The 12,957-nt window shown below is 58.3% G+C and overlaps 1 protein-coding gene across 1 annotated transcript in view; it reads right to left on the bottom strand.

Annotated features, from left to right (window-relative positions):
* Nucleotides 1-12,957, bottom strand: part of WNT3 (Wnt family member 3) — a 51,494-nt gene that overhangs the window by 1,896 nt on the left and 36,641 nt on the right. Inside the window, exons 2-4 of the mRNA XM_043904907.1 lie at nt 7,208-7,449; nt 3,141-3,406; nt 2,083-2,570 (exon numbers count right to left, since the gene is read on the bottom strand). Of these exons, the coding sequence (XP_043760842.1) occupies nt 2,091-2,570; nt 3,141-3,406; nt 7,208-7,449 (988 nt within the window). The 3' untranslated portion in view covers nt 2,083-2,090. The remainder of the gene's footprint in view (nt 1-2,082; nt 2,571-3,140; nt 3,407-7,207; nt 7,450-12,957) is intronic.

Raw genomic sequence — 12,957 nt, 5'->3', positions numbered from 1 at the left:
ATGTTCCACAGGGGGAAGTGCCATTCCGTTTCAGAAACGGGGAGTGTTGACCCTTAAGATCAGTATCAGATCACAGGATCAGTATCAGATCACAGGTGGGGGATTTTTCTGGACACTGAGGGCCCACCCAGCACACCTCCTTCCCACTCAGGAGATGGCTTGGCTTCGCTCAGCTGCTTTCAGAGGGGAAGGGAGGAGAGGAGCTGGAACGGAGCTGTGACATCGTGGAGCCAACTGCCGGGGCCTGGGCTGCTGCCAGAGTGGCCTCTGCAGGACCCACAGATCGGGGCTTTCTGGAGGCAGGGGTCTGGGCTCAGCGTTCCCATCTGTGCAATGGGCAGGCTAAACAGATGGCCCCCTATGCCCACTCCACACTCTGGTTTGTGTCCAAACCAGAAGCCTGGTTTCCCCATAGCCTTCTTATAACGTCCAGAGCTGTGTCCTGCTTGACAGAGTAGACGTCAGAGGAAGGAGGCATTGCAGTTTTCAGACTTTCCTGACATGCAGAGTGAGCCTGGGAGTTCTCCCCTATTCACTGATTTTTCTCCCATCATTCTGAAAAGCAGTTAAACGTAACTGCTCAAGTGATGACACCATTTCTCACAGGATGACTGCCCTCGTGTCAGGGCTCTGATGGCATTTATCACTTTCTGTTCGCACTATATTCAGACCAGCATTCACATCTGCCAGCTTGCTTGAACCTCATAAAAATCCTGCCAGGCTCCCATCATCACCACCACGTGCAAGTGAGGGAGCTGGGCTGCAGCTGGGAAGCAGTGGGGCTAGAACCACCTGTGCACGATTTCCACTGCCCATGCTGCTCTTATTCAGACACCAAGAGAAGTGGTGCCTCCTGCTGTCTCTCTGGACTCCGTCCCTGCCAGGATGGAACCTCAGCAACACAGAGGGACTTCCCAGATGGGCTGAGTCAGTCACCCCTCAATCAGAGCTCTCCCGTGCTCGTGCGGTCCCTCCCAACCACATTGCCCAGTGGGGTGCCCTTGCCAACACAGCCCCAGGCAGCGACGGCCCAGGCGGGTGAGTCCTCCTCAATGAACCAAGTACTGTCCCCAGTGTCCTTCTCTCTGTTCCTCACAGCAGCTCTGGGGAGGGAGGCAGAGGAAGAGACAGTCTTGCTGGGGTCACACGGTTGGCAAGTGGTAGCAGCCGGACTGGGCCTCAGACCCCTATGGACCAGGCCCTTTCTCAGGCCAGAGAAACCCTCCCAAGAACAGGACCACCACACGCCAACCTTGACCTATCCTGGGGACCTATGGACCCCAGGGCCGGGCAACAGTGTCTCCCACGCAGGCCACCTCTGGGAAGCTTGGGAACATACTCCAGCAGTCTTTGATCCCTCGATTACTCACCACCATCACTCTGAACTTGACTCCTTCCTCCTCCCCATCACCGGCCATAAACGCTGTGAGAGTGCGCCCCGCTCCACCCAAGCCTCAGATGTGCCGGGATACAGGCTTACACACCGCTTCCCCCCACCCACCTCCTGAGGGTGGTAGGAGTTATGCTTGTGCAAAATCCTGCCTTCTAAGTTCAAGGCGGATGCAAAATGACTCTGCCCCAGGGGTACAAGAGACTTTGGGGCCTGCTAGTCCAAGTATTTTAACCCCCTCACTTTACAGTAAGTAACCTGAGGCCCAGAGGAGTGAAAAGAACAGGAAGTCAGGAGCCAAGTCAAGACCAAAAGTTAGGGGGCCCAGCTTCCAATCCCACAATCCCCCCGGCTCTGGCTCCAAGGATGCTCAATCACGACAGCTGTGGCTGTGTGAAGTGGCCTGGCTCATAATTTATTAACTGGTACATGCACTGAATCAACTGCTTGGAGCCTCATGTGCACACACGTGGTTATTATCTGTGCTTTGTGTAATCCAAGACACTACCCAAGGACCATTCCCACTGAAGCCCGGGAAATCCTGCTTTCCTACTGTGGCCGTGGAAACATAGGTGTCCTGGATCGCTCAGAAGTGGAATGGGGTCGTCACGAAGAGAAGACAGGCAAGCCCAGGGCCCTGCACCAAGGCCCCGCCCACCCCACCCCCCAGCCTCCCCACCCGGCCACCCTACCTGGCTCCCTACTTGCAGGTGTGCACGTCATAGATGCGGATACACTCCTGGCAGCTCACGTAGCAGCACCAGTGGAAGATGCAGTGACATTTCTCCTTCCGCTTCTCCGTCCTCGTGTTGTGGCCGCGGCCGCAGCAGAGCAGGTCACAGCCGTCGATGCCGTGGGAGGTGACATTGCAAGTCCGGTCCCTGGTACCGAAGGAGCCCGTCTCAGGGTTGGGCTCGCAAAAGTTGGGCGAGTTCTCGTAGTAGACCAGGTCCCTCTCGGTGGGCGGCTTGAAGAGCGCGTACTTGGCGCGGAGGGTCTCCACCCAGCCGCGGGACTCCCGGTGCTTCTCCACCACCATCTCCGAGGCGCTGTCGTACTTGTCCTTGAGGAAGTCGCCAATGGCGCGGAAGTCGGGCTGGGCCCACCAGCAGGTCTTGACCTCGCAGCTGCCCGACAGCCCGTGGCACTTACACTTGAGATGCATGTGGTCCAGGATGGTCTGGGAAGAGGAGCCACAGCTGGTCCCCAGACTGACCCCACCAGGCCCTCCCACCCCCATCGGAAAACCTCCTCTATTCCTCCCCTATGCCAGGATGAGAATGGACTGGGGATTGAGGCTCAGACCTAAGAATGGTGACCACCGCTTCCCTGCTTCCCTCCCCTTCACACCTCGGTATTGGCAGAAATCATATTCATCTCTCAAAGCCCTGGGAAGTAAGGACTGTGACCCCCGTTTAACAGATGGGAACTTAAGGGACTGGCCTTAAGTCAGGTAACCTAGGAAAGGATGGAGGCTGAATTCAAAGCCAGGCCCACGGGTCTCACAGCTACACAGGCAGCTAGAGTGCCTAGAATGGGCTGTTTGGTACCCGCTCCCTGGGACTGCCATACTCATGGGCTGACAACATCCTCAGGGCCGGAGGAAGCTGGGGGCTGGGGAACAGTCCAAGGAGAAAGGAGGAGGAAAGGCGAGCAGGGAGCCCAGCATGCACATGGGCCACAGGGAGGGGTGGGGACCGGTCCCGGAAGGGGTCTCGGGCAGGGCTTCGGGAGGGTAGCTGGGGCTCACCGTGCGGCCAGCCTCATTGTTGTGCTTGTTCATGGCCGAGCGCGCATCTGGCCTGTTCTCACGTGCATCTGCGAACTCTCGGGACACAAGCACCCCGAAGTCAGCATCCTCGCTGCAGCCGCCCCATTTCCAGCCCTCGCCAGGCGGCCCCTTATGATGCGAGTCACAGCCACAGATGGTGGAGGTGCCCTCCGCACAGGAGCGTGTGACGGCGAAGGCCACACCGGCTGAGGCGATGGCGTGCACAAAGGCCGATTCCCGGGTGGCTGCAGGGAGGGCGCAGGGAGGCATTGCTCAGACTGGGTCCTGAGACAGGCTGCACCCCCCGCCCCCCCCGCCAATCCCTGACTTCCCCAGTTGCGAAAGGGGGCTCACCAGCCCCGATGGAAAGGAAGGAACCCAGATGCCATTCCCTCTTTGGTTGGCCCAGCCCCTAGTGGGTATCTCCACTTTACAGATGAGCAAACTGAGGCCCAGAGTCACTAACTGGCAGAGTGGAGCCTGTTAGAAATGGGTGGAAAGACAGCTCTGGCAGGTTGCTGAAGAGATAAGGTGCCCTTGATCTGTCCGAGTCCCAGGTCGCCCTACCCTCTGCCTATCCAAAGTGGAGATCCAGCACAGGCCTGGGCCCTCCCATTCCTGAGAGAGCCTGAGGTCTGTGGGGAGTGAGGCCTGGGAACCAACAGCCTAAACCTGCCCAAGTCCCCCCATTCCCTACCTGGATACACCTGGGCAGATGCTTTCCTCCTCTTTTTTTTTTTTTTTTTTTGCCAGCGCCATATGGCATGTGGGATCCCAGTGTCCCTACCAGGGATAGAACCCCTGCCCCCCGTGCTGGGAGTGTGGAGTCTAAACCACTGGACCACCAGGGAAGTCCTGACCTCTTCCTTTTCTGAGCCTCAGTTACCCTTTTTGTAAAATGGGTACGATTTTCCTCTGCCACCAAAGTTCCTGACCAAGAGAACAGTGGTTGGCATCTCAGCCTCCCCCTTCCATTTTCCTGTCCTCTACCCAAGACAGAGCCAAGGTTTTGGACTAAGAAGGTCAAGCGCTTCCCAGGAGGATGGAGGGACACAGGGCACGCTCCCTGCCTCTGTCCCAGGATCCAGAAAAGGGAAAGAGAAGATTCTCAGGGTGCTCCTGCAACTTTGTTATAATGATAACCACCTTGAGTAGTGGGTATTCACCAGATTTTACCCTTAATGTGCTTTATCCCATTTAATCCTCTTACCCTATGAGGCAGAAAGCCTTCTTGTAGGCCCATTTTGCAGATACAAACATTGACGACTAGGGAGGCAAAGGCCTGGAAGACCTGCAGTCCAACCATCTCTCCTTACTGATGAGGACCCCGAGAACCGGGAGCCGACCTGCAGGCTACTGGCCTGCATGTCTCCTTTCCTGGGCTGTGGCTCTGGTCTCGGCGTACCAGGAAGCCCGGTCCCCTCTCGTGGCCACTGCCGCCTCTGTAGAGGCCCCGGGGCCCTCCTGGACCACCGGCAAAGGAGGACGCGCCCCCTTCGCGGGCACGCTGGCGGGGAGTGGGGGCGGCCCGCCGGGGCACTGGACCCGCTCAGCCCGGGCCGATTGCCACGGGGGCGGCCGAAGCCTGAGGCACGGAGCCCCGGCTCCGACCCCGGCCCCGGGCTGCCCACCCCTCAGCGCCCCGGGAGCCGGGGGGCCCCGAGGGCGAGCGCCTCGCTTCCGGCCGGCCCGCGGCCTCTCGCGGCGGCGGCGGCGCCCGGGCCCCGGGCCGCGCTCGGTTCCCAGCCCCGGGGACGCGGGGGAGGCGGGGGCGGGGCGGGGATTAGCCTGGGAGCGGCGCTGACAGCCCCGCTGTGCCGGTCCCCGTCCGGCGGGGCCCGCTGGGCCGCTCAATCCGCCTTTGTTCGCGCGGTGTCACACCGCATTACCCGCATAATGCGGCCGCCGGGTCCGGGCCGCCGGGCCGGCCGCCACCGCGTAGCAACGGGCGGCTCCCGCGGCCGGGCCGCGCCCCCGGCCCCGGCGCCGGCCCGCGAAATCCCCATTGAAGCGGCGCCCCCCGCCCCCGCGCCGCGCCGCGCCGAATGGCCAGAGGGCGTGTGAATGGCGCGGCGGCCGCAGCGGGCGCGGGGCCGGGCCGCACGGTGGGGGGCGCCGCTCGGGCCCCTTTCAAGCCGCCTAAGCCCCTCCGGGCCGCCCGCCCCCGCCCGGGGACCGAGATCCCCGGCCGCCCGCACCCCGCCTTCGCCGCCTCGCGCCTTCCGGCCGCCGACCCCGGCGCCCCCTGCCGCCGCTCCGGGCGCGCCGGCCCCGGGGAGTCGGTCCCCGGCGGCAGCGGAAGATGCGCGCGCCCCGGAACAGACCGCCTCCCTGCCACCCTGGGTCTCAAAGCCGGGGGCAGAGTCCTACCCTGGCCGCCCGCCCGGCGCTGGTGGGGGGCTCGCCAGAGGCGGGGCGCGAGCGTGGAGCCTAGAGCGGGGTTCGAACCCGTTCACGCCGGGCTCCGGGCGCTAGGGAGCGCGTGCGGGCGCGGGGTTAGGGAGCCTCCTCCCGCAGACCGCTGAGTTCCCCTTTCTCTGACTTGGGAACCTGAGCTCCCCTCGCGTTCCTTTCTCTGACATCCTACCCACGCCTCCCCATCATAAAACTGCCCTCCTGCAATTTCGAGATGTGGGTAAGTCCTAGAACCTACAACGGGGATTTCAAACGTTATACACAGACTTGAAGGGATAATAAGCTCAGAGATCTGGTTTTCACAGGTTTTCACGTCCCGCGCAGGGAAGAGCAATCAGAAGGTGAGTCTTGCTTTGGGGAGCGCGTCTAGACGCCAGGCTGTTTGATTAAGCGCTACCTGGCCCGAGGTGGGGCACCGGAAGGCGGTGAGACTGACACGCCGGCAAGATCAGGTTTGAAATGCAAACCGCCGCCACTTGGCCCCAATTAGAGGCCAAACCTTTTATGTAAACAGGGAATAATTAGCTTTGGTAATAGAAGCGTAAACAGAATCATCATCCATTGATTCGCTAATTGCCCTTCTGTGCTGTGACAATAGCCTGTAGGTCGGACTTACAAGGCGCACCAGAGGCGCAGGTAAACGGGGACTGCACTCCCAAATGGGGGGTCGGCTTCCCGCACTCATTCCCTGCCATTCCCCCCACCAACCCTTCCCCAGGTCCAGCTGGGTCTCGGGTCCCTTTTCTTTCTGACTGTAAATGCAGCTCTTCTAAACGGAGGGAAGGCCAGGTTCATCGGTTGGGGTGCCAAAGCCTGGTGGTGGCTGAGAGGCTTCAAGTTGCTGCAGAAAAGAAATGGTAGCTCCCGGGAGGGCAGGAGGATCACTGCATTCCTAGACACTGCAATTGCTCAAAGAGTTGCCCATCTTCAGCCCAGAACTCATCAGCCCCAAAGTCTCCTTCTTGGGACCAGTCGCCCACCTTATCCCTTTCTCCCAGAGCCTTCCTGTTCAAAGTCAAGTTATGTGAATCCCATTCATTTGAGACACAACCTGTGAGTCTCCGTGATGGCTGGAAAGTTGCCCAGAGGCCAGCAGGTTTTGGAGCCCCACCACAGTCCACAGGCACAGCCAGCCTGCTGGGGGCACGGCGACCAGCGGAAACTACTCACGGGATGCCATGCAATGCCCCCAGCACCAGGCAGCTTCCCCGGCTCCAGAATTTTCTGTGTGGGAGAGACCTGGGGCTGGAGGTGCTTTCGTCTCACCCTAAAGCTAGATTTGCATAGCACTTAACACAGCACTGGGAAGATGTCACAGAAGTTCACATCAAAGCCTGGGGCCCTCCCCTGTGCCAGCCAGGAGGGAAGGACACCCACAGCCTCCTCGCCCGCCCTAGGATCTCAGGATCTCTAGGCTGCTCAGCACCCCCAGAAGCGCCTGGGAAGGTGTGGCAGCCACAGTGACAGCCTGGGTCAGGCCAGAGAGGGACCTGGCCCACTCTGTGTGGAGGTGACCAGCTTTTCTGTCCTCCCCTGGGGACCCTGAGCTCAGAGCTGAGGCACCCTGATGTGGTTCCCCTGTGTCCTGAGCCACGCCCCCCCCCACCTCCTATCCTGCCCAGAGACGGTACCTTTGTCGAGGACGGGCCCAAAGATGGCCAGGCTGTCGTCAATGGTGGTGCAGTTCCAGCGGCGGCCCCGGAACTGGTGCTGGCACTCCTGGATGCCCAGCTTCACGCCCTCAGCCACGCTGGGCATGATTTCGATGTAATTGCGGCAGAAGCGCAGCTGCTTGGGGACCAGGCCTGGGATGGAGCCGCAGAGTAGGGGCTGCGAGCCCAGGGATGTGTACTGCTGGCCCAGTGCCAGAGACCTGTGGGCAGACAGAGGGTAGTGGCACTGTAGGCGCCAAGCACATGGTCTATTGTGGGCATCATTTCTTCTTGTGAGCACTCGGGGGAGGTGGAGCCGCTGAGGGCCCGTGAGCCTGAACCCCTAGTCCTGAGTAACCTGGTGTCTGAATGCGCTGCCTTTGGGACTTTCATGGTGGGTCAGTGGCTAAGAATCTGCCTTCCAGTGCAGGGCACGTGGGTTCAATCCCTGGTCGGGGAGCTAAGATCCCACATGCCGAGGAGCAGCTAAGCCCACTCACTGCAACTCCTGAGCCCGTGCGCCTCAAATAGAGAACCCACACACGCAAACTACACAGTCCACACACGCTGGAGCCTGTGTGCCACAACCAAGACCCAACACAGGCAAATAAATAAAAATAAATGAATGAATGAATGCACTGCCTTTGACCTTAGCTGTGCACTGTCCCTTGAAGCACAGAGCACTGATCTAAGGCAGTCAGCCCTCTGCTGTGGGTATTACCAGCTTTCAGGGACACCAGTGGGCAGTGTAATGCTATAAAAAATACCCTGGATGGAAAGATGGTATTAGGGGCCCAGGTCAAGTCCCTCCCAGGCTCTGGGCCAATTTCCCTGATAGGGAGGGGTCAGGTTGGGAGTTTGGTTTCTAGGGCCACATGGGAGATTACCAGTGATCCATGGGAAGGAAACAAAATCTACAGAAAGGAAGATGGCAGGAGCTGGCTTGACCCGCATCATATTCCAGAGAAACCAAAAAGTAGAGAAGCATCAGTCCCAGCAGGGAGCTTGTGTGCACACACACACGCACATACATACACACACACATATAAACACACATGCATACATACACATATGCACACATAGATGCACACATACACACGTGCCACCCATGGCCATGCTCCTCAGCCTCTTCTGAGGATGATGCCCACCTAGCCCAGAGCTTCCCAGCATCTCTCCCCAGGTCCTCTGTCCTTTGTCCACCAGGGCCTCTGTGACCATCTTTGCAGCTCCCTAGAAATTTCCAGAGCTCCGTCTCTTCTCTGACCAGAGACTGGAGCTTGGCTTTGTTTCATGAAAGTTTAGCTCAGGGTGAGGAGGGAGAAGACCTCAGATCATACCCCCCCAATCCTACACAAATAGCCTTGATCAAATCATATCCCTCTAATATCCAACATTCTTCAGTCAATAGTCTGTCAACCTCTTGGGTTTTATAAAGAGTGAACAGGGGGAAAGGAAAAAAAGGGAAGAAAAGAAAGACAAAAAATAAAATAAGAAGAAGAAAAAAAGAGTGAATGGGGGGAAAGGTCTTGTGGGAGCTGGAGGAGGAGGAGGGACAAGAGATTAAAATACTGGAAAACCAAGGTGCTCCTCCTCCACTCCCCTCCCCAGCACAGAACAGAAGGAATGACATTTTGTGAGAGAAGCTGAGAAAACGATCCGTGGGTTTCAGTAGACTCCAAGGCCAATTTCAATCAGCCCTGTCTGTGATCAGGGCCAGCATGAGCTGGAACAGGGTAGGCATCAGGACCCACCTCCTCTCTCCCTGTATTCAGCACTGACCAAGGCTCTGGTCTGGCAGTGGCCTCAATCAAGTCCCCAGGACGAAATGAAGACGAAGCCTTGGGAGGAAGGTGCAGAAGACCCAAGAGGCAGATCAGGGAAAAGCACACAAGAGTTTTCTGGACTAAACACAGGGATGAACCAAATGTCTGCCATTTAACAGTTCTTGTCATGAGCTCGTGATGGGCACCCTGGAGGGGCATGGTGCCCTCCACCTGGAGCTGACTCTGGGCTCCATTATCAGAGACACAGGCAGGCCCTCATTTTTCTGTTGGGGAGGGATAGGGGACCCAGGTCTGGGAGTCTGGATGGCAACATTTATGAGAAATTTCCAGATCTTGAATGCCAAACCCTTTCAAGGAGAAGGAGGGGTATGCTGCAGGCCTGACTTTCCCCCGAGATTAACTAATTAGAGAATTATTCTGTGCCCCACACAGGCCAAGCCTCTTCCTTGGATTTGCCTCATTTAACCCTTGTAACAACCCTAGGACCTAGGAGGGTTGTTACAGCAGCTTGTTTCCCATGGCTTAGCCTGACACTAAACAACCCAGACCACGGAGCTACTAAGGGATGGCTCACTGGAACCTGTTCACCTGACCCCAGAGCACATGGGCATGTACCACCCTCCTCTGGGCAGTGCCTGCCTGGGCCCTGCAGGGTGGGAGTGGCTGCAGGCCTGGCCCGTCTGCACCCTGGGCCTCCAGACTGAACCCAGGTGACAGGGTGGGTCAGCCCAGAGCCCCATGATGGGCACCAGGACACACACAGCATCTGCTCGGTCGCCCTCCCTGCCCCTGCCATTTACAGTTAGAAACTGGTTGTTGAGACAATAATGATAATCAATATATATTGTGTGTTCAGTCATGTCTGACTTTTTGCAACCCCATGGATTGTAGCCCGCCAGGCTCCTCTGTCCATGGGATTTCCCAACCAAGAATACTGGAGTGAGTAGCCATTCCCTTTTCCAGGGGATCGTCCCAGCCCAGGGATCAAACCTGCATATGCTCCATTAGCAGGTGACGACAGACCCTCTAAAGGACTATGGCAATTTTTTGTTCCGTCATTATACCCTGGTCTGGTCCCTAACTGTCCCAGAGCATCATGGGGAGAGAGACCTGGCACCCACTGCCCAACCTCCATGTCCCTTCCTTTGGCCAGAGCCCTCCCCAGTCTCCCACCGCAGGCGCCTCCATCCATGCCTGTCCCTGGAAGGTGGACTGGCCTTGTGGACCTTATGCCGTCCTTCAACCTGGCCTCCTGGCCCCACTGCAACCTGCAACCTGGGCAGACCTGTGTCACGACCACCTCTGGCACCAGGGAGCTCTGTCCCATGTTGGCCCCGCCCCCATTTACTGGTCTTCTCACACCAGGGCCCCAAGGCTCCAGCCTCCCTTTGCCCAGAGGAATGAAGGAGGACCCAAGGGCACTCAAGGACCCTTCCTTCACCCCTCCTCCACCCCCCATTCCTCGCCTCCTTTCTCATCCTCTTCCCACACCTGTTGGCGCTTCCACAGGCCAGCACACCCTCAAGCCAAGCTGGTTCAAAATGAGAACCTATAAGAGGTGACTTTAGAGAGCACAAAGCCCATTATACAGATGAGAAAACAGAGGCCCACAAAGAGAAGTGGCTTGTCCAAGGCAAAGCTGGACCCACAAAGCCAGGTGAGGCCGGCTGCACTGCAGGGAAGGGCGCCAGGGTGTGGGGAAGCCCTGCTGGCTCCTCATTTCCACTCGGTGAGGCTGCTCCTCATCCCAGCATTCTGAGGGGCTCCCTGCTCCCTGACTGCACCAATCACCCCCACCCCCATGGGTCCCCAGCAGGCCTGCCCAGCCCAGCAGCATGCCGGAGCCCCATGCCCTGGCAGGGCTTGGCTGCCTGCAAAAGCCAGAGCTGCCCCCCAAACATCTCCCAGGAGGCGATGCCATGGTGTGGTGCCCTGTGCTTTGCTGGGGGCACCCGCCCTTGCTTGTGAATCCTTCCTCCTGGACTGCTGCCATCTCCCGTCCAGCAAGCAGACTTCCTCTTTCCCCTGCAGTCATGTGCAGCACTAGAGATCACAACGACCATCACTTATTTAGCACGTCTATGCCAGGCACTTCACAGATACTATGTCGCTTAATCCTCAGCAACAGCTCTGCGACATGGCTGCTGTCATCTCGGTTTTACAGATGAGGAAACTGAGGCAGAGAAGTTGGGCGACCATAGATTTTGTCTGACTCCAGGAGTGATGGCCTCAGAGAACAAGCCCCAGCCTTGGAGATATGAGTTCTTTTCCCTCCTCCCACCAAACCCTATCTCCTCTCTGCTTTCCATGTCCAACCCATTGTATATCTGGAGCCAGGCTGCCTGCATTCAAACCCAGCTCTGCTGTTTCCAAGCTGCCGATCTCAAGTGTTTTATTAACCCCTTGTGCCTCACTTTCTTCATCTAGAAGATACACGTGATGGGAAGGATGAAGGACATAAAGCTCCTGGCATGTACGAAGCCCTCTAGTCGTGGTGGCTGTGGTGGTTACTGTGTGTTTAGGGGCGTCCCCAGCACTTTGTCCCCTGGTATGTCATCAACCTCATTCCTGAGCCCTCCCATCCCTGACTTGACAGAACACACCAGAATTTCCAGAGCCCCTTCCCATCTATCACTGGGAAGGATGCTTTGGGCCAGAGCAAAGCTGGCCCCTCTCCGGGCAGCTCAGTCCTCACCAGGATGGCCAAACAGACATCTGTGATCTGGCTGAGTGTGAAAGGGAACCCAGAGGGCAAGGGCAGAGGGACCTTTCCAGGACGCTCCATTCAGGGATTTCAGCTCAGAAATGGACATCCTGCCAGTAATGAGCCAGGGCCTCTGGGGATGGGGGTTTAGCTCTATGGTCTGGCGCTGGGGCCAACGAGGCTGTGGCCATGGGACTGATCTACAGGATGGCTGCCCTCCCCCAAACACGCCTTGACACCCGGCCCGAGCCTCCTGCCCACACATGCTCATGTCTGAGATTCCACCCACCACAGGTGCATTAACTTGCATTGACTCACAGCTCCTTGTCCCCATCAGTGAAGTGCATGTTCCACGGGTGGAGGTCACACTGTGAGCCTCAATCGCCATTCTTCGTACCAAAGTGCAAGTGGCCTTAAGCGGATGTGTCTATCAGCCATCCACCCTGAGCACCTCTCCACTGCCCAAGGCCCCGGCAAGCATCTCACCAGCCTCCAACCTCCGATTCCTGGGTTGCCTCTCATGGGCTCCCAGACAGAAGTAACTTCTCCTCCCTCCGTGTTTTCTCTCTACCTTACTCAGGCCTTCTTATCTCAACGTGCTGAAATGATGTGTTTCCAATTCCATGGCTGTGCTGGGGTGAGTTCCCTGAGGACAGAGACTGCGCCTCCTCTCATTCTCCCACCGTACCACAAGCACATGCGCACATGGACACAAGCACACTTGGCCTACAAAAGGACCAGCCGGCTGATTCTCCAGGGGAAGAATTAAAGAACTCCTTCCCGAAGGGCCTGATCCCCTATCGCTATTCTGTAGCCCCTCAGCCCACCTCCCCAAGCCTCCAAGCATCCGGAGCTTCCACCTACACACAGGACAAGACTCCTCGGTTCCGCTGAGGAAGTTCCTCCATTTAGGACCTGAGACGATGGCTGGGCTCCCAAGAGAGGTGGGGACCCGCCTGGCGCCGGCAGCTGGTGAGGGGGAGGGCAGAGCGCCCTGCCAGGCCTTCGCAGCTGGGCAGGGCTATTTATACCAGCTCCTGCCCGGCCCGGCCCTAGGGCCCTGCCACCCTCCCCTAAGGACAGCTCACCCTCCACCCCAACCACCCACCGCCCAGCTGGTCTGAGGACAGACACAGGCAGCCAGGCGGAGAGGGTGGCAGGTGCCAGCAGGCGACAGGCGGCTCCTGAGGCCTTGGGGTTGAACTCTCAGGATGAAAGACCTTCTCCAAACCGGCCAGGCT

The sequence above is a fragment of the Cervus elaphus genome, chromosome 5 (genome assembly GCF_910594005.1).
Source record: "Cervus elaphus chromosome 5, mCerEla1.1, whole genome shotgun sequence".
NCBI classification, from domain to species: domain Eukaryota; kingdom Metazoa; phylum Chordata; class Mammalia; order Artiodactyla; family Cervidae; genus Cervus; species Cervus elaphus.
The sequence above is the reverse complement of the archived record's forward strand: the minus strand, read 5'-3'. Positions and strand labels throughout refer to the sequence as shown.